Genomic DNA, 21,810 nt, shown 5'->3' on the forward strand with positions numbered 1-21,810 from the left:
GACATGAAATTGGACATCGCGCTGCTATCGAGGATTACGTTTCGATTATTTCAATGAATTATAATTTAGCGTATAATAACACGCATTAAACGTTGAGAAAATTTATTACCATAAACACATATCTTTGTTTACACATCTGACATGAAAAATATGCATAATATGTTAAGTCCTGAAGTCAGTACATTTCAACATTTATTTTTGTTTGCATATAAAATAATCGATATATTAAAAACAAAACATATATATATATATATATATATATATATATATATATATAATGTAATACATAAATAAAATTATCATATATATGTAATACACAAATAAAATTATCATATATATGTAATTGCTACAGAACTATATGCATATATATATATATATATATATATATATATATATATATATATATATACATATATATATATATATATATATGTACCAAATTTATAATCAGAGATAATGGAAGACTATGCAAACTTATGTCATTTCAAACCAAATTTCAAAAATAAAAAATAATGATTATATTAAAAATAATTTGTTTTTATTATATGTATATAGGTATAATTCTAAGGCTAATAAGCGTAAGCCGAGATTTCTCTTCGTTTTCTTATCACATAAAAGTATATATATGTAAAGCACGTATGAATTTGAGCAGAATTTGGACCAATCTAGTGAGAATGTAAATGATCACGAGCATCAGCGAAGAAGTATTATGTTTTTTTTTATATACATAAAAAATTAATTTATAAATAATTATATACACAAAAACTTCATAAAAAAATATTTTATATAAAAAGAGATAAAATATTAAATAATTAACTTCTCTTCACGTTCACTGATATTCGTCGATAATTGTTTGTGATTGGTCTGAATTCAGCTTTTACACGTTTGTGTGCGCGTTGCACGTTTAGTCGAGCTATTGTACACGGTAACTTTCATAAAATGTTAATATAAAATTTTTGATCTTATAGTTCTTAATAAAAGCTAGGGATTCAAGCCCATAATCGCAACGTTATTAAACAAAGTAAATTGTTAGAATAAAAGCATACTGTTATTTTGCCTCGTATCACGGTGTACTGGAATACGCTGGAAGTGTAACTTCATCTTCGGGCGAATGTAGATAACGTCGACTTAAATTGATGACAACCATAATACAACATAGAAGCAAAGGACCAAAAATTGCCCCTTCTACGCCTAAACAGAAAATTCCACCTGCTATCGAGAGGCCTGTCAGATAAGGATGCCCGCCACTAAAATCAACAAAATGTATATGCAAAAATATTGTGTATTATATGTGACTGGAAACTTATTAAATCTTATATATTATAAAGCGATCTTACCCTTTAATCTCTTTATAGAATTCTGTCACTACTATGTTACAGGGGAGAAAATGGAAAAGAAAGAAAAGAATAGCGAGCATCGATCCGCGGGTGAACCAGAGTTCTATCGTGGCCGGAATACAGGCAAAGTACGCGTCTAAGAAAGGAACTGCACCCAGCATAGTCGCGAGGGCCGATGGTAAGTAAACAATCTTCACTTGGAATAAGTTGTGTATGAACCACGTCCACATACCGAAGAAGGAAGCCAGCTTGAAAGTCGCTGCGAACACCCCGATTACCGCCTCTTGTAACGCGATGGCGAATCTGGAGAAAATCAACATTGTCTTGCTATTTTCATCGCCCGAAAAATAATCGACTTTTCAAATATAATCATATTATTTAAATAAATATTGACTCCAGCTACTATACGAAGATTAACTTACCCTTCATGGGTTGTGCTTGTTAGAAATAAAGATAAATATTTTTGTATAAAATTTAAAGTTCTTGCACACATGTACATATGCATACAAATAAAAGGCATTAAATTCAAAATATCGATGTACTTACCTGTGACAACTAATGGGACTGAACATTGTTGTCAATTCAATGGGTTTATAAGTTTTACCACTGGAACTGAGTAAATAAAATAGAGTCGTAAAGAAAACCACCTAAAATAAAAAAATTCTTATACCTCGTATCTTTTCATTTTATATCAAATCTTCATAAAATATGTTATGCATACTGTGCTAAGTATAAAATTAAATACAGCTGATCCACTCATAAGTACGATGTAGAATAGTTCTGTGAATATTGTCAGTATCACAGACATATTACCCTTGACAATGCTCCAAATAGAATCAAGCACTGACATTAAAATACCAATATTTTCCTTGGCAAAATTCTGTAGGCTTGCCATATTGAAGAAATCTGGAAGAGAAAGAAATTTCATATAAGCATTTCATTTTGATATGACAAAAAGTGATTCTATATGATAAATAAATAAAAAATCTAAAATGAATCATTGTAAATTTCATAAATTTTTAAATATAGAATCACTCACGGAGAGGCATTTTCCCGAAGCTTTCCTTGAAATTCTCCCAAGCAAAATACGCAGACGTAGTGTCTACAGTAGGACCCACAAAATTTTCATCCACATTCGACATCATCCATGCTTGGTAGAGACGATCCCAAAGCTCCAAGACTTTCTTCTCCATTTGCTCCGCTTTGGACGGTTCTAGATCTTTCACGAGACTTCGTATCTAAATAAAGGATGTGAACCTGTAGCATATGCAAAGAAGAAAAGCAAAAAAAGTAAATTTCTTACTCCTTCTGATATAGCGCTTCGTCCATAAGTATAAGCATTATCTAAAACACTATTAACAGATTCTTCCCATTTCTCTGGAACCCAATCAATATCAGGATTGTTCATCAAGGAGGAATTCAATATTTCACCCGTTACTTGAACAAGATGCAAACCTTCCATATAAACCTATAGACAGAACTAACGATACAGAAGCGATCGTATAGATCAATGAGATTACAAGTATTTATTGTACCTGTATCGTTATAAAAATAGATGCACAAGTGGTGAAAACGATCAATCCAAGTATCACAGAGGCAGTCGCTACCGCGTTAACAGATTCCTTCAGAACATTCCTCAGTTTTTCATCCACGATAATGCTTACTTTATAGAGACCTCTGATATTGGAGGGTATGAGAGCTTGATGTCGTTCCAGGCACCATGATTTGATTGTTTGTATTGTCGAATCATATTGTCTGCGTATGATTTCCCAAAAACCAAAATAACGACCTAACTGTTTGACGATATAATACACCAATGGGATCACCAGGATATACGAGATCCATCTGTGCTTCCAAAGAAGCATACCAACGCACGCGTATAGCGCTCCATACATATATTTGTCAGTATCGACTTCATCATCTTGCATATCTAAAGACATTCGTAATTCAGCCTTTATTTTGCTGAGCAAATAACGCTCACGTAATGTTGTTTCAGAATGTACATTACACGCAGGTCGCGGTTTATGCGCAGACGAGAGGCCAGCATCCGCATCCAAGGACATTGACTTTACGTCGAATTTGAACGCGCCGAGCATTCTATTGACTCTCGACATTGGCATCTTCACGTCTTCTTCAGAACAAAGCGACGTATCCATAGTACTCTCTTCCTCTAAAATCTGATCGTTCGTCTGTGTTTTATCGCTCTCCGATGAAGCTGATATGTTTTCCTGCGGACTTGGTAATAAATTATTCGTTAAAGCGAATCGTGCTGCCTCCGAGAAGGTCAAGTGTCTACCGTTCAGCTCTTGATTTTCCATAATCGATAACACTTCGTAAATAAATCCGATCGCGCATAGAATTTGTAGAGTGGCAAAAACCAAGACTCGATAAGTGCCTGCCATACTCGAGAGATACATGGTAATGATGAACCACATCACAAAAGACGTGTAACGAAAACGGCTAGAGTTCGATGGCGTCCAATAAATGTATAGTATTGTCAGATATCCAACAAGTATTGTAGAGACCTGTAAGACAAAATCCAATTGATTATTCAAAAAACTATTTCTGTCAAGTTGAATAACAGCATACATATCTACAAGATAAGAGAAAATTAACATAATTTATACCATAAAAATATTGCATGTTGGGATGAAGAATCCAGAGACGGTGGTGAACACTTGAAACATCCTTCGCATGAGACATGTCATAATGTTAGGAGTATAATGATATATACCTATGGGCGCTAACGCCAGTGATAATGCCCCGACAATATATTTGATACGTATCCATAAAAAGGAGCCCAGATTCTCAGAAATATTATCGAATATGTGTATGGGCAGCAGGCTCACGTTGACAATCAGTGGGGACCGAGATGCTTCTACCTGAGCGAACCAGGATTGTACCATCGTGGTCAACGAGTACTTGAACGGGAATAGGACGGAACCGCATAGCAGAGCCCAAATTAAGGGTTTGACAAAGGGACTTAATATAATGTAAAGACCATAGCCGGCTGCTGAGACCAGACATAAAAGGAAGAGCGCGACGGCATTGTAGATTCCCTGTTTCAAAGCTTTCTCGTGACCTGCGCTCAAACCAGACAGCATGTTGAAGAGGTTATCCACCGACGAGCGAACGTTATCCATATTTATAGCTAATCATGCGCGTTTATAAACACAATCTATGCTTGACTTATTTCCAAGTTATTTACGTCATTTTCGATGCGTCGTCGCAAATACGAATAATGACAGAGAAATGTTTTTCAGTGAAAAAAGTACGAGACATCAGCTGATTGACGGTACTCACGATGCGGCTTGCGGCACGCATACACATACACGTAAAAGTAGGCCAAAGAAGATTGCGAGAAAAGATGGAACGAAAAGAAGGAATTCAATTTCATGGAAATCCCAAATTCAGAAGAAAAGAAAAAATTTCTATTTTTTTAACGTTCTCTTTATTTGTTATTGAAATAAGAAATTTATATATTAGTTTGTAAAATTTTGCCGTGAGTAAAAATAATTTTGTATTATATTAATTAATTTGGAAAAATGTGCATGTCATTTTATTCTACATATATAAATAAAATAACATTTTATTGGCTGTCATTTTATTTGCTGTCACTAGTTATAAAATATAATGATACCGAAAATTGTCGATAGTAAGTTTATATTAGTGAACGCTACAGGTATCAAGACACGCGAAATATCTCTTTCAAATATTTTTTTTTATTTATTGATATAAAATCATCGTGTCTCTCTCTCTATTTTGATGTCATTTTGACTTATTTATTTACGTAACATCATCTTTGAAATGTGTTGTTTTCTTCTCATAGTGTGTTCAATCATTATTTTTTATAAAAAAGAGTTTCTAAAGTCGTTTCTTTTTGTTCAAAGGAAACTTATTCGCCAATTTCCAAAAATAGATTTTACGAAAGATAAAGCTAGTATGTAAAGAAAATTTTAAATTAAATTTTGTTTTTTTATAAAATAATTTTTTTTATCGTTTTATCGTTAAAAATGGATAAAACTCTGTTTTAAAAATGCTAATCTTACATTTCGGACGGGATGTATAGCAGAATATAATGTTTCCTTTTAAAATGAAGAGACTTTTTATTATATTATATCGCTCGAAAAACTATACATCTTAATGATAATAAATAGATAAATGAAAATAATGTGGACACACGCCATAGATATACAAACCCTGACGGAATGGTTTCACGATATATGGCTGAAATGGATAAAATGATCGAAAAAAAGTAAAAAGAATTGCAATATGCGTTTAACACACACATTTTAGCACACAGTCTTGACAAACTTTTTTTTATTTCATCGCCGAGTGCCTTTTATTTTCAAACGTACATCGTCATAAATTGTTGGCGATATTTCAAGAGCATGAAAAGTCAACGAGAGCGCCAATATCCTATCATTGCGTTTTAATGTTGAAATTTTTGTAATACTTGTGTATATATAAATGCTCTTCTTCCTATATCGTTTCTTTTCATTAAAATTATATATATAATGTATAATGTATACACATACGCGTGGCATGTCATTGATGTGTAAATAATTTTTCGGCTGCGGGATTCAAAACCGCTGTTTTAGATGGATCGTATATGCACGCTGTGTACGTACATATAAAATATTAATAATTAATATATTAATATTTTATATATATTCACCCTAAAAAGAGTTTTTATTAAGCAAATATTTGCTCAGAACTGTGAAATCCTGCACACTAATACTTAGCGTCGATGTAATAACGCATATTAATTAAAGTCAATATTAATTATTTTATATCGACTCTTTATTTTACAAAGAATTAAATATATAATTCGTCAAAATCTAATCACAATTAAAGATCATCGACTTTAATTGCGATTCTCATTTTAGATTCACTTTCCACAGTATATATTATTTATCATTTCCTACCTCTCTTTTAAGTATATCTGTTTTATTTTAAACACAAGAAACACGCGCGTACGAGGAAATGCGTGATTAAAAAAGAATAAATCATATTTTTTTATTATATATCTAGATATATATAACGCCTAGATATATATCACGCCAATTAAAGTTCATAATATACGAGTTCATAAATGACATGCTTAGATTTATTATCTTACGAGAACGAATTTTTGGAGAAAAAAAGAGAGACATAAAGAGAGAGAGAGAGAGAGAGAGAGAGAGAGAGAGAGAGAGCCGATATTTCTTCCGTTCTTTTCATTTTCATTACAAGTACATCAAGTGTAGCGACACATTTAAGATAATATACACTGCATCAAGCGGACACTTGTTTATCGTTCGTCGTGCGCGAGTCTATCGAACATGTCCGTTTCTTCGGATTCGGCAACATATACATATATAGAATCGCTTACGGGACATCTAGAGAATGAGAGCGTTAGTATTAATGCGGAAAAAGTTTTCTGTTAAACAGTCGACCAGCATATCTGTACACGCGCATCTTCTCTATGAGCTTTATCTTCAAGGTTCCTGATGCGTCACTGCAGTTATATTGCATTACAGGCGATGTCAAAAGCAAGAAATTATATAAACTTCTTCCTCTCATACTATACACTTTCATCATACATTCTAATCCGATGCAATGTAACTGCAATGAGGAACAGCATAATTTTTAATTAGACGTAATGCTATCTTAGTACCATTATCTGGCAAGCTCGACGATTATGAAAACGTCATGTGTTGAAAAAGTGACTCCAGCTAATCTTCAATCAGGAATAAATATGTTGGCTCGAATGCTCAGCTTGTTGAAAATATTTCACGACTGGTTTTATTCATTCGTGATGTGAGATGTCTCTGTAGATTTAATAGCCGGTGACTGTAAAAAAATTATAGTTTTGCAACAAAAGTAAAACGATTATTGAATAAAAAAAGCATAATTAAGCAGCGCTAAATGAAAAAAAAAAAGAAAAAAAAAATAGTTTGCATTCGATCCGTCGGAGTTCACATAATCGCTGAAAATAAATAAATACATTAACAAACTTCATTATTAAATCTTATATTATAATTCACTAAAAACTTGAATTTATAACGCTCCAAATAGATTAAGATTTCTTCATGTGGTATATATACTGTATCAAATTATAATTAGCCATTCATATTAATGAATTCTCTCTTTTACCTCTCTTTTCTAATGTTCAATGTACAATAGATATTGCGTGTAAGTAGGAATAAATAATTAATGCATCTAATATCTTCTTATGTTTCTTGAAAACAAAATAGTTGGCTTGGGAAATTGAAAAATGAAAATTTAATGAATTTTTTATCTGAAATTAATGAACGAATATTATTGACATAATGATAAGAGATTTGATACATGTGATAAATTAGTAGAATATAATAGCTGCAGAAAAAAAAATGTCTAAAATGAAAGCCTTACTTTTATTTTAATGTCTTTTTTTAAATCAATATTTTCCAAAATTTCATGTGTCAAAAATGAACAAAAGAAACACATATGAGAGCATAAAAAAATTTCTGCGCTAATGATCAAATACACTGTCTTATCTGTTTACTTTAACAATTTCTTAAAACCCTGTAATTCCTTTCATACATAAGCATAGCGCAAAATTATCGAATTAATTTGTCAATAAAGTTATCTGAAATAGCGAGATTTAGAGAAATGCTTTTTAAAATTTATAACATCTCTCATATTTAATTGCGTTTTCTGAATACTGGATGGTGTACATTATATTGCACGTTAAAGTGCTCGTATCAAGTCTTTTCCAAGAGACAAATAATCTATCTCACAGCACTAACGAACGCGTTCTGATGAAGATTATACAGAATTCAGATGTATACGATGGCGATTCGATCTTTCGATTTTATATATTTGAACTTAACGTAACTTAAGTCACCAAAATAACGAAAATATCTTATTCTCCTATATTTGGAAAGTAAATCGCAGTCAAACTCGATACATATGTACGATACATATTATGAATTAAGTTATATCCGATTTCAAAGGAGCGCAAACACACCGTAAACTCTATCTGCGCAAAGAGTCACACACATTTACAAGTCGTAAAACCGATCGTTATGTATCCTGTAAAACAGTACTGCTTTTAGCATCTGCGCGTAATTATTTTAATTATTCTTGCTTTGCACTTGCACGATTGTTTGAAGATCGACAATAGTCTTCTCCAGCATCTCGAGCCATGAGACATTAGTCAACGAGCAGCGTAACTGATTTGTACAACTGTTGGCGGTGGTAACCAGACGCGGCGGCGAGACAGTACCGCTGGTGGCGATAGTCTCCGCTTGAACATTGCCCGATTTGTGCCTGGCAGTGGCGGCCTTATCATCCCCGGAATCGGAAGACATCGTATCGTTCACCGTATCCGCCTTGTCTATATCCGCCTCGGAAATATTGTTCTCCATGTCGATATCGTTGATCGGCGCGCACAGTTCTTTGTCGACCGGTTCACTATCGCCGCACAATCTACGCCGTTTGGAAGGCGACTCCACTTCTGACGATGAACGGTTCTCTTTTACTGTAATAATCCGTGTTCGCGACAACAGCGTCTCTAAAGCCGGCAGCAGGCTGGAGGATGGTTTCAGTCTTGTACTACTACTGTAAACGAGAGCCAGGGCACGCAAGTCTCCGGTTAACCTATGCGCTGACGCTTCAACGTCCACCGCATCCACCATTGCCGTTAGCGAGCTGACCAGATTATCGATGAGCAAGCACGTTTGCTCGGTCAACACGTGACTGGCCAATTTTGGAAAGAAAGTCTTAAGAAAAGCATGTATCGCCGGCACTCCTAACGACGATCTTTCGTCCAGTAGCACAGCGTCTACATAATCTACCGTATAGGAAGAACATAGAAGAGACGTTATATGCTTTCTGTCTATATGTGTAGCGGCATGCACATCCAACCATAATCTAGGAAATAGAGCCAAGTGCAAAGGTACACCTGCAAACATAAGATAAATTAGAATTTACTCTATTCTTGCGTCGCTTAATTCGCACCATCATTCACCTTCGAATCCAAGCATAGCGCTCAAATTCACTAACGCATCCGTCATACAATCATTATTTATCGCCAATCTGCACATGACATCTATTAGTTCATGATAAGGTAAGTAAAATTCAAGCAGGGCGCTATCGTACTCCGGATCCACTCCTTTCGACGCCTCCAGCTGAGAATGAGGCACTGCCATTTGTACCATCGGTCTAGCGGGTCTGCTAGGCATCTTCCCGGGAGGAGTAGATCTTCGCGGAAGATACGGTCCAGGCGGAACTGCGGCATGGGATTCCTGAAGAGCTGCATGGCAGTGCGAGAGTAATGGTGCTAGAATCAGTATTGCTTCGGCAGGAACAAGCATTACGAGCTCTTTTAAAAGATCTATAGCCAGGTTTCTCATATCCGGCGGATTGTACGTGTTTAGTAATGTTGCCAGCTTGCGGAGTATATCGGGCCATTCTTTGCAATTGGCGAGAATATTTCTAGCATCCGGTCCATCTCTCGCGGTACGAACGCATCGCACAAGCTCGACAATAATGGCGATCAGTTCTGCCAGATCACCGGCAACGTGGCAAGCCGTTGCCTCGTGATACATTATATGTAGCATGTGAAACGCTTCGAGAGCCATACTTAAACCACCGTTGTAAACTACGTACAAACGATCGTCGTCCGATTCAATAAGAATTCTGAAAGAAAAATTAAATAGTAATATAATCTCAATATCTAAATATATCGTACATATGTTTCTCGTATATTAAAATACAATTATCGTCATAATGATACCGAAAAGCAGAGATGAGAGTTGCCCAGCACGAACGACCATCGAGCCCTTGTAGATAAGAGGATAGCGTGCCTCTTCTAAATGATGCGATCTCCGCCTCTTCTTGTTCCGTTTGATCAGGATGTCTCGCGACTAACAATTGCATCAATTTAAATAATTCATCCACCGCCTGTTTGCAAAAAAAGAAAAACCACGAATAAAATGTTATTCAAATAATAAGTTGGGTAAAAATTTATCCAAATTATAACAATATCTACATTTAATAAGGCGATTCTCGAAAAGCTTACGGTTGAATACTGAGTCGGATGAGGAGTGATGTTTTTGAATGCCCATTGAATATTCTGATGTGCAGCCAATTGTCTTGTAAAAGTGCGCGACTGCTGGCAGCAAAGCCGCAAGAGGCCGTAATATGCAGGTAACATAACTCTGTTAAATAGCACGACATCCTGATCTTCGTGATCAGCTCTACAATGAATAAGATGCAAATTATATAAATATAAAAAAAATTATAAATTTTTATGTGTTAAATGATATAAATTTTTTGCATTTGATTAATCTTCGGAATAATATATAGGCTGACTAATGTCCCATATCGCATACATTTATACATCACTCTTTCATATAAATTTTTCAACTTTTTATATAAAAAAAAACTGCTATATAATATGAAAACAAATGCAGGGCTTAAAGAGCAGAAAAAAATGCATGTAATACTCACAATATGTAATTAAATGCAATATTCTTAGTTATATGTGGATTGTGGAGTATCATAGCGACATTCTCTGGGCAATCGGAGCAGACATGATACCAAAACAAAAGTACCGCTTGCTTATTATGATGCACCGGGATACTCGGTTCCGAAAGCTTCGGATGGAAAAGCGTCCACAAGTCGTTAAGATATTGTCCGAACTGTAATTGAAACAAATCAGATTTATTTATATTAAGATTATATTAATTTATATAAATCTCTCTTGTTCTATAAAAAACTGTTAGAATTTACTTACCATTAATTTTTCGGTTTTGGAGACTACGCAGTATGTGAGCAATGCAAAGTAGGCAGTGAGTTTCATTGTACCATGAGTTTGTATGTCGATGTAATGGCGCGCGGGTTGCAATAATCTTAAGAGCGCCGTATATATCTGATGCAATATTAGAGTAGCTTCCGGTGATAGCTGAAGCTCTCTGGACGAGTTGCAATTTAGATTGAGTCGATGAACGGTTCGATAACCCTGTCTAAAGTGCGTAGATGGGACCAACGATACCAACAGAAAAGCGGCGGCTGAACGGACCCTCTGATTGGAGTGTTCCAGAAGGAAGTGCTGCAGCCACGTGTCAAGTCCTTGCAGCACCCAGGCGTGCGCTAATTTGCTCCTCGTCACCGCGTGAGCCAACCATTCGAGCGCACCATGAGGAGCGACTCTCGCCGCTTCCCAGACCCTACCTAAGATCAGTTGGGTCATGCAAGGCAGTCCGCTTAATCCTGAACTTTCCGTCAGAAGCGTCAATAACTTGAAGAAAGGTTGACACACGTCAGTGTGCTTCATTATTGCCTGGAATATCATAGTAACGACGTGTATCGCCAGTCTGTCATTCCAACGGCATAACGATTGAATCAAGTTTCTGGTTTGAGCGAGATTGATGAGATCTCGTGTCTGTTGATACAAAAAGGGAAAGCCTTTGCCACCTGCAACGGCGCTCAGATCTGCCGGCGATAAGGCCAATCTATGATCCTGTCCTCTACTGCGCTCCACCAAATACGCAATCAACATAATCATCTTATCCAACGACGCAGGTCGGAGTTTTTCCGAAGGCACGGTCACAATCTCCTCTTCTTCTTCCTCCTCGCTAACCGCGTCAACAAACTCGTGCGTCTTATGTCCAAGATAAAAGTTTACCATCGTGGAGATGGCTTGCACCCTGATGAGAAAAACAGCCTCATCATCACCCATCTTGCTGAACTCGTACAAGAAACTGAAGTATTCGGTGAGATGCTTAAGATGCTGCTTGGCATGTTCCATAAGCGATAATAACATTCTAACAAATCGCGTAACACAGGATCGCGTGCCTACTGTATTGACGTCGTTCTCCTCGTCACAGAGAAGATACAGAGGCACCTGAGTAGCTCGCAATCGTTGAATTACGTGGATGCATAGCCGTTGAAACATCTGTCTGACCATCTGATTAGGACATTTGACTAGAATCTGAATAGGCCACCACGAGTCGCCGGCCATCCGTTCGAGAAATCTCGCGCACGCGCCCGGCGAGCCGTTGAATTGCTTGGTCAGCAGTTCCACCCATTGCACCATCGTCGGCTTCTCCTTGGCGTGTATGAATGTTTCCATAAAAAAGGACGTCGACAGTTCCGCGGACATCTCCGTAATATCCGGCTGCACGGAGAGCAGCGTTTGCGGTATGTAGCCGCATATCTGCCACATAAATCCAAAGTATGTGTGCTCGAATATATTCTTATCCTGTAAAAAGTGCATATTGTCCTGCCAGATCCAGTCTTCGAGCTCCTTGTTAAGCTCTAATGGTGGCAGTTTGTTCATGTTATTGCGTACTAGCGAGGATGACGATCGCCCAGTATTATTATCGGCATTATTATCGGCAATAGGACTCGATACGGTAGCTTCCTCTTCCTTCGTTTGCTCACCGGGATCGGCGCACCATTCGTAGAATAACATATACGCTGAGTTCGTCTTCTCGAAGCTAAAGTCCATGAATTTGTCCGTCACCGAATCGTATGTCTTGCTGGTCATTTCGCCGCCGAAGCATTCGGCCGCGATCTGATTCGGATCAAACGGCTTGACTTCAGCATCATTGAACAAGAACCACTTGTCCTTGTTGGGAGACGTACGATCCCTGATGAAACTGTAATAATGTCCGCCATCCGCCGTTCCTGTATGAACAGTCACGCCAATTAAATCATATTGATAATGCTCCATTTCTTCCTCCTGTATGTCTTCCTCGTCCAGCAATGGTCTCGTATGTCCATCATTCTCGGATTTTCTCTTCTGGAGTAACACGGCTTTCTTCTCGTCCTTATAATGCTGCGGCATGAGCTTTTTCTCGACGTAACCAGACATATCCAGTCTAAGAGGAAAACTGAAATGCGTGTTCACTTTTTCTTTCAACATAGTACCCATGTTAAAGGTGTAGCGCATCGTGTTAAAACACAATATATGCGGCAATTTTTTAAAACATGCACGTTTTTCCGCGCGCGCTTTCTTCCCACACTGCGAGCACGTGTACATATTATCACCCTCCAACGTATCCTTGACCGTGACCTCGTCCAAACTTTCATAAAGATTTCTCATATCTGCCACTTGGCAACGGACGGTATAGAATTCCTCCAAGGTCCTACTAACATGCTCACAATCGAGCGAAACGACATTGTTGGATATTACGCCGCAGAACAGCGTCTTAACTAAGTTTTTCAGGTCGGACGTCATCTCCTCTAACTTGGAAACAAGATCAATGAAAAATTCGGCCATGTCTTTCTGCTCGCCGGTATTCAGTGGCTCGTGGTTCATCGTGTACACGCGACAGAAGCTTCTCGGATTATACGCTTTTCTCTCAGATTCCAACAGGTATGCAAACATTCTCTGCAATTCTCGTAAAGTCAGCTGATGCTTATTAGCACGACTGCAATCGGCGCCCAGTATAGAGACGCGCGCTTGCGGCATCATGTACAGATGTTGCATGCAACTGGCCATATAACATGTCGCACCAAGATTTGTCAAGCCTACGTAACCGCAATCGGAACGCCCGTCCTCGTGAGGCCAGTAATCCCATGGATACGGAGAATGCGGTCCGGGACGGTGCTGAGCGAGTAACTTCTCATGCAACATCCTATAATTATCAGGCGTCGATTTCACCAGTTCGACTAGAAGATCGAAAGCGGCTGATCTGGACGCTTGGCTCTTACACTTAGGCACATGCTTACTCCGCGGATTCGGCAAGGCAAACAGAAAATCAAATACTTGATCCAACAGATTCTGACCGATTTTTCCCTGCTTGCAGGGAGGGTTATGTGTCATAATGTTGCACGTAAGATTAATCAATCCAACCAAAGCGTCATCTTCCACCGTGTTATGTCGAGTCTCCAAGTGTTCCCGATTAAGCACGGAGTCGATTACACGGATGGCCAGTGCCTCGAGATCAATAGTCGTGCCAGAGGTCTCATCTGCCGTACTCTCTCGAATCGCTTCGTCCGGTAAAGAATCCACCAGACGGCATACCAACCAAAAGTAGTCTTTACAGGCTGGTCCATAAGGCTCTTTTCCTTCGTCCAGGACTGAGTGCAAATGTAACGGTAAATCCGGTTTGCGATGAGAAGGTTGCATAGCTTCGGCGATTACAAGATGCTCTAGCAGAGTATTCAACATGGGTACTATCAATCCTGGCATCTGTTCTGAGTTGTCGTCTTCCGCACCGGTGCTACCTAAACATAGTTTGTACAAAGCCGTGCATACCTCGCGTCTCACCGCCGGCTCGGGATCCTCTAGTATCAATCTGCGTAGCCATGTTTTTCCGAATGGCTCGGACGATGAGAACAAATATTGTCGTACTGCCGGGTCGCTGTGCACCCAACAAACCAACAGCGCCATGGTGTAATGTATCACTTGAGATCGACCAAAAAGTCCGGTTTTGTAATGATTCGGATCGAGCGGTAACGAGGCATCATTTAAAATGCTCGTTATTCTTGGCATCATTGTGTCGACATTCATCATTCTCAGCATTGCCTCGCTCAGCTTGGGCACCAATAGCGGCTTGTCTGCTTTGTTGCGTTTCTTTTCCTCTCTTACGACGCCGAGATGACAAAGTTGCTTCAACAAACTAGCCAGGCAATCCTGTTGCCATTCACTGCCGTCTCCCTGTTCCAAACAGCCTGACATAAAGATATCGAAAAGATGTCGGAGTCCACCGTGTTGCACAAACCGGGTGGACCAAGTTATGTCTTTCTCCTGATCATCCTGATTGTCGTCCGCATCTCCGCCACCTTGATGCGCCGATGCAGCCGTCGATGAAACGGTAGAGTTGCTCGATGATGGTTGATTCGTCGTACCTCGTCGACTCAAAGACTCGACTATATAAAGAGAATACATCAACTTTTGCGGACTCGCCGGATCGAGTAACTCCTGAAGAGACGTCTCACCAAGTTTTTGAAAACCTCGCAATAAAGTCGGGCTTGTTGGTAACAAAGTGAGCGTGTCCCAAACCCTTCTCGAGAGTACTTGGGCTTTCGTATGAGGTATCTCTTGTCCACCTTTCACGGTTGTTCTCATGGCGCTGAGTGTTCTCATAAGCGTAAACAGCTGTTCAAAGTACTGCGGTCGGAGTAACAGTAAGGTCGGTAACGATTCTCTAGGAGGGGGCGGTAACAATGAGGGCGAATCCATATCCCGTTTGCTGCATCGACCGCCGCCACCACCGTTACTTCTACTGGCACCAGGTGAAATAAATACCAATTGACCATCCTTAAAACCCATCTCTTGCAAAGTCTTTTCGTCAAAATCGATAGTTAATTCTTGTCCCTGGGTGATCATTCTGATAGGACCATCGGTGAGTAACGATCCTAAAACCGATCCGCTATTCGAAGTTGCATTTGCGGAGGCTGCGGACTTTTCTTGAATATTCTGCGTGTCGTCCCACCATTTAGCTACTTCAGCTCGTAAATCCGCTACGTAATCGGTGTTAAGAAGAGTAAAATTCGTTTTCTCTGGTATACCAGCAGGTTGCACAAAAATTCTCAATTGTTGGCCCTTCTCGGACGTGTTCATGGCTACATAGCATTGGCTGGCAACGCCTCTGCCTTCGAGTATCCAGCGACGTAAATGATAGGCGTAGCGTTTTCGAAAAGCTTCTAAATGCGTCCTTAGCAAGAGCAGAGCGCGCTGTATGCAACGCAAACTAGCCTCCTCGTTGCTCTCGAGATCAGCGCTAGCCGCCGCGAGATGCGTCATGCACTGCGAAACAAATTCCGCTTCCTGCGTTAGTTGTCGCGACATATAATAGCCGTTGAGATACTGTATAGCTGCCATACTGACGTCAGTACTTTTCGCCTTCAAAGCGATTCGCCACAAAAAATCCATACCCACTGAGTCCACATCTCTCAATGGTCTATCCAAGTGCGCCGCGGCCAAACGCGCCAAATTACACAACTGCTGAAACAGACTTAGGCCCGTCATGCTGATAGTTTCTGGTGGTAAGCTAGGTAATTTGCGCATACACAGATGCTTCAGTGTGTCCATTCCTAAGGCATGCTGTTCCGTAGATTTTGCTTGACTGAGCAACCAGCTAAAGAGTTCATCCGCGCATATCGGATCCTGCGACAAGCATTGCCACAATATATCCACTTGTTCCAAACTCAAGCGAAAGCAATCGGGCGAACCTAAAGGCGAGAAGATTGACGATAGAAATTGTAGTCTGACTTGTATTTCCGTTTGATGAGAATACAAATTACTCTTCGGTCCCGTGCTAGTGTATGTCTTTAAATTATTAAAGAAATGTTTCATCATGCCGCGCTCACGATCGGCCCAGGTCGTAATGGTATGCGCGTCCATCGCTCCAAACTGCTGGAAGCTTGCCAGCAATTTTGGCAACAATCTGAGAGATACGACCACAGAACGATTAGTTGCCAAATTTTCTAAGCAACCTTCTATGAATTTCATCGGAATTAAGCGATCAACATTAAAACACAAAAGATTGCACAGCGCTTTCTCCGCCTCCAAGGCCAGTCCTTCGCCTAGCTGACCAATCTTATCATCCTGAAGAAGGTCCCACAACAATGTGTTACCTGGTTTACAAACCGTATCCAAATTAAATTGCGAGCTCAGTCTGGTGGCCGTTTGTCGAGCGGCTCGCACTTGCGGCGGTTGACAGACCGATCTTCTAATTGTTATGGTTGAGTGCGAATGATGAGGATGATAAGCTTGCATTTGAATAGCGGTTAAGTGACGCGCCGCCAATTGGGCCAATTCTTCCTCACAACCGCTCTCTTCGCCGTCGAAATCGGCCATATTCTTTTCACTCTTGTTCGATATTCTGCTACTATACGAGCCTTCTTCGTCGGAAAGCATCTCATCCAAACCCGAAGGTAGGAACGTAGGACCGGTAGCATGCACTAATCCAGCAAGCTCAGATATCACCGCACCAGGACCGTCCGCGGCAGCAAGCACACCCGCTACATCGCTATCGTCCTCGTCATGCGAACTATCCGCCGAGTCAGCCGCTCGATCCACATTGTATCCCACTATAGACATGTATTTATTCTTATTGGCGCGTCTTAATAGCGCCGCTGTTGTTGGAACTTGCTGGTCGTTTGGATCCAAAGCTATTGCCTGTTGCTTAACGCGATCCAACGCGTCAACGCTCTTCGGTTCATCTAATGTAGTTAAAGCACCCACATCTAGACTACTATTCAATACATCTTCCGTTCTGTTTTTCGCATCTACAAGCAAATCCTTCGACTTCACATTGTCGTCTTGACCAACAATATCTTCCAGAGTTTTCTCAACGGCGTTCAAAGAACGCTTCTGCGGTCTCTTTCGCTTGCGCAGAATCTTTCGTTTTTTCTTCTCCTGTACAAACATTTCCTCCGTATTAGACTTCTCCGTGTCCGCTTCGGCATCGGATCCACTCTGCTTGTTCTTTAGCTCCTCGCGAATAGCACTCGTTGATGAATCCTTAGGCAATTCTCTATTACAATCAAATTTATCAGAATTCAGGTCTTCGATTTCATTGAGACTCGATTCAATGGTGGTAGTCGTCAGATTCTTTCCTTTATAATGTCCTACAAATATATAATAAATGCATAAACAATATTAAACCTTTAATCTAAAAACGTACCTTCACCGTCGCTACTGTCGGCCCTTGCTTGTTTTCTGGGCGACGGTCCATCGGACAATGTCGGACTAGGCTCTTCCTCATCGTCTTCTGGACTACTACCGTCCATACCGCTCGGATCGCTGCTGCTACTTCCGCCGACTCCACTAGTACTCCTCAAAATCTCTCGGTTTTTCATTACAAAACCCCTAGGATAAGCCGAACGACCGGATGTCCAGATAAATTTGATCAAAGCAGACGCTAAGAACAGACTTTGTTCTGTGTGATCCTTAGGTTCTAATTTGCCTAATAAAGAGTATAGATGAAGTACGGGAGTAGGAGCCAGATGTTTAACCAAAGGTGCCAATAGGTCATAAACCGGTCGGCCGCAATGCTTCAATTGTGCGGCTTGCCACATAGTGTCCATGTCTGAAGATGTAATTCTACCTTCCATAGCTAAAAAACTTAATATAATGTGACTCTGCTTAATAACCTCTACGTGTAAGTTTGGTCCGAATATATGAGCTATGATGTTGTTCTCAGTTAACCAAGCGGCAAGTGCGTGTCCCACTTGTTCGACTTCGGCAACGGTCTCGCTATTGCAGAGCTCATTAGAAGCGGTGATATGAGCGTTTATCTGAGCTACACCAGCCAGCCTCATAGTCAGAGTTGTACTAGTAAAATATTTAAATGCCAAGTCGAGTCCATCGCGATCAAAGCTCGGTAATACGGCGTCTATTGGATCTTTCACCGCGCTCCACATAAAATCTAAAAAAATGCATGAAAAATTATTGCGCTTTAAATAGAAATAGGTTTGTGTATTTACGCGCGAATGCGAACGTTTGTTAGTTTGTATTTCATTTAATTTCATAAACATACCTGCCATTGTTCTAACAGCAGGAGTACGCAATTCCTTGTCTCCTAAACGACACATATACTTCATAACACGACTGCGTAATGGTATAAATAGTTGGATGACGCTACCGTAATTTAACCAAAGTTTGAGATTACAAATAACTGCAACCATAGAATGCGCAAGACTAACAGGCAGTGTGCTTTCCATATCAAAACAAGCGGACATCAAATTAAAGCCTCCTTGATGGCAAAATATAGATACAGCACGGATCAAAGGCGCCGGTACTTCGGGATCATGCGGTTCGCAATAGCCACCTTCGTCCTGCCGGTTATAAAATGATTCAACATTATATATAATCAACAACACAATCTACAAACGTGCGATATAAATCACAAGCACAAGAGTCTTACCTTGACAGGAGCTAAAGGATTGATTACACCGCCATGCTTCATAGCGATATAAAGAGGAAAATTTAATAAAAAAATTTTCGAGAGAAGATGAAATAATCTTTCCCTATCCTGCTGTGACCATATCTGTTTCGTCTGAGCTTCCACTTGTGCATGCTCTGTGTTGTCGCTGGACTTTCGTTTACTATTTTTCTCTTCCTCCTCTTTTCCTTCTTCAACAGTCTCCTTAGCAACATCTTCATTTTGCTGTATAACTTGTAACTGTTGTAATGTACAAAGTACAATACTCTGAGTTAGCCTTATAAATCGATCAAAATTTTTAATCTCGCGATAACAGCACATACATTGTCTGGAAAAAAGATCATAATGTAATAAGATTTTGTAATTAAATATATATATTTCATTACAAAATAATACCTTTTATTATTAAAAGTACTCACTATAATAATTTGCCAAAAATATATAATATTTATATAAAAACATTATAATAATTAATTGTTAAATCACTAAATAAATTTCAATAATTATTTGTAATTCATTTGCATAACAAATTAAATTTCAATATATTTCTACACATAGAAAGTAACTATGCAGAAAGTAACTTCGTAAAATAAAAATTTCATTTGTATTGTACAGTCATAGTGATTTTCATTTGATAGCATTTTCATAGTGATTTCAATTCTGTTTTTGTAAAAAAAAATTAAGAGACGACAAAAGATTGAATGAATTAATGTACCTTTGCACCCACTGATTAACATAATGCAATGTTGTGTCGACGTCTGTTATGCATAACGTCGCCAATGCATCTTGTTCCTTCGACGAACGTTCGTCATCTGAAAAAATAAAACATTATAAAAATACGAAATTTAATTACTGTAAATTAAAAGAGTATCATATTTATATAAGAAATTTTATTTTTTAATGCATAAAATCTTTTATTTCCTATGATACAAATTTACAGTTTCCCAAAATCACGAATATGTTTTTACATTATTAAAAATATTATGTTTTTTTCGAATATATTGAAAGTAATTAGCTGCAATATGTGAACGATTTCAACAATAAAAACTCAAAGTTATCGAATGGAGTACGAGCTTCGGTAGAAAATATTTGAAAAACGTGTCGTTGAGAAAATTATAACACTTGTACATTCGAAATTCGCTGATTTTAAAAAAGAATGCAAATCTGATCCAAAGATTACGATGAGAAATCACAATGATAACAATAAATACAAAAATGTTTATATAAAATGTGTGCTTAAGAATCGCGCGAGATATTCGATGTTTCTGCTCGTCAAACGGACAACGGGGGTTAAGGTTATAAGACGCTATTCCGCGCTTCGTATTTCGCCTGCAAGAAAGATTTCGTGCATTATCGCATTTTTTGCTTTAGATGTCAGCGATATATTTTCGACGACGATATTTCTCTTGCGATCTACTCACGGGGATTCGTAAATCTCGGCGAAAATGAGCGCGACAATAGGTTAAGAATCGAGAACGGAAACGCGCTACACTGTATATACACAATATTAACACTTACAGGAAAGTAGAAGATCGTGAAAGTCGACGCATACATCGCACATGGTGCCCAGGTCCTTTCAGCCTAGCGAGAGGCTCTCGGTCACGTCAAGTTCATCACTCGCGCTCGTCACCGATGCACGTCTCGCCACAACGGTGACAATATTATTAAACATTCCCCGTATTCACTCGACTGTCCCCGACGATCACCACCATATTGCTTTTGTGCGGCAAGACTGCGCGTCCACTCGCCGCTCACTTCAGACGCCTCGTATTCACGGTCAGTGAGCGTGGAGGGAGAAAAGAAAAGATACCGACGAACGATCGTCGCACACACGATACGTCAAATTCGAGATCCAATCGACGGGATGATTAGTCGTAACGGATAGCGCACGCCGCACCGATTAGGCTAATTAACCCAGTTGAGGCGAACATCATTGTGACAGAACACAGCTGATCGCCGCCATGTTGAATCGCGGTGCGCGTCGCGATTTAAAAATTCGTTTGCACTTTCCCGGAAGCGATCGTGATTTCATTGTGAAATCGAATTGCTTTCAGAATCGCAAGAACGACACGAAATCGAATAATAAATGCGGTTATCGCTCTTGTCAATTCTTATAATAGTTCTATTGTTCTTCCATGCGTAAAGATGAAATGCGTGACTTCGAAAAAATGTGGTATATTATCTGTATGAATTAATGTAAATTGTAAATTACATGTACTATATTGGAATTGCTAAATATATTGTTGGAATTTCTTTATAGACTTCATATAATAAGCCACTGCAATGTCCTCTCAAAAATTTTTAGATGTAAGACTGTATATAATATGCTTCTTCTGAATATTTTCGGCTTACAACTCGAAAGAATTACACATATTCTATGGTTTACGCGCTTTTATTTTTGTCCCTTTATATTAATTATAATCTCGTTTTTCGGTAGATCCAAGTATATCGAGCAAAAAATCGAACATATTTAGCCAAAAAAAAACAACGGTAGACTTGTGGAACAACGGATTTTATCTCTTAATTCTTGTGATGTATATATAGTTTACTATTTTGAGGAAAAAAAAGGAACGTAAATTCTTGTTATCCTCTTCGCGCTT

General features: G+C 38.9%; 2 protein-coding genes across 4 annotated transcripts; both read right to left on the minus strand.

Annotated features, from left to right (window-relative positions):
- Nucleotides 1-393: 393 nt before the first annotated feature.
- LOC126848700 (transmembrane protein 245) lies at nt 394-4,730 on the minus strand. Of its 2 annotated transcripts, XM_050589787.1 has the most exons (9): nt 3,965-4,730; nt 3,346-3,862; nt 2,873-3,267; nt 2,641-2,805; nt 2,377-2,575; nt 2,059-2,243; nt 1,884-1,984; nt 1,338-1,640; nt 394-1,247 (listed from the first exon to the last, which is right to left on the minus strand). In XM_050589787.1, exons 1-9 carry the CDS (start codon nt 4,478-4,480, stop codon nt 1,064-1,066), a joined length of 2,565 nt encoding a protein of 854 aa, XP_050445744.1. In that variant the 5' UTR covers nt 4,481-4,730; the 3' UTR covers nt 394-1,063. The 2 variants fall into 2 exon arrangements, with proteins under 2 accessions (XP_050445744.1, XP_050445743.1); XM_050589786.1 differs by having other exon boundaries at nt 2,873-3,862; nt 3,965-4,729.
- A 2,368-nt stretch (nt 4,731-7,098) lies between these two features.
- Nucleotides 7,099-21,368, minus strand: LOC126848694 (ubiquitin carboxyl-terminal hydrolase 34). 2 transcript variants are annotated; one of them, XM_050589773.1, is made up of 11 exons: nt 20,729-21,368; nt 19,926-20,022; nt 19,193-19,538; nt 18,806-19,103; nt 17,951-18,694; nt 11,104-17,894; nt 10,818-11,008; nt 10,387-10,564; nt 10,102-10,268; nt 9,334-10,004; nt 7,099-9,267 (listed from the first exon to the last, which is right to left on the minus strand). In XM_050589773.1, exons 1-11 carry the CDS (start codon nt 20,769-20,771, stop codon nt 8,438-8,440), a joined length of 10,356 nt encoding a protein of 3,451 aa, XP_050445730.1. In that variant the 5' UTR covers nt 20,772-21,368; the 3' UTR covers nt 7,099-8,437. The 2 variants fall into 2 exon arrangements, with proteins under 2 accessions (XP_050445730.1, XP_050445731.1); XM_050589774.1 differs by having other exon boundaries at nt 10,357-10,564.
- Nucleotides 21,369-21,810: the final 442 nt, after the last annotated feature.

Source organism: Cataglyphis hispanica, chromosome 4 (genome assembly GCF_021464435.1).
Source record: "Cataglyphis hispanica isolate Lineage 1 chromosome 4, ULB_Chis1_1.0, whole genome shotgun sequence".
NCBI lineage: Eukaryota > Metazoa > Arthropoda > Insecta > Hymenoptera > Formicidae > Cataglyphis > Cataglyphis hispanica.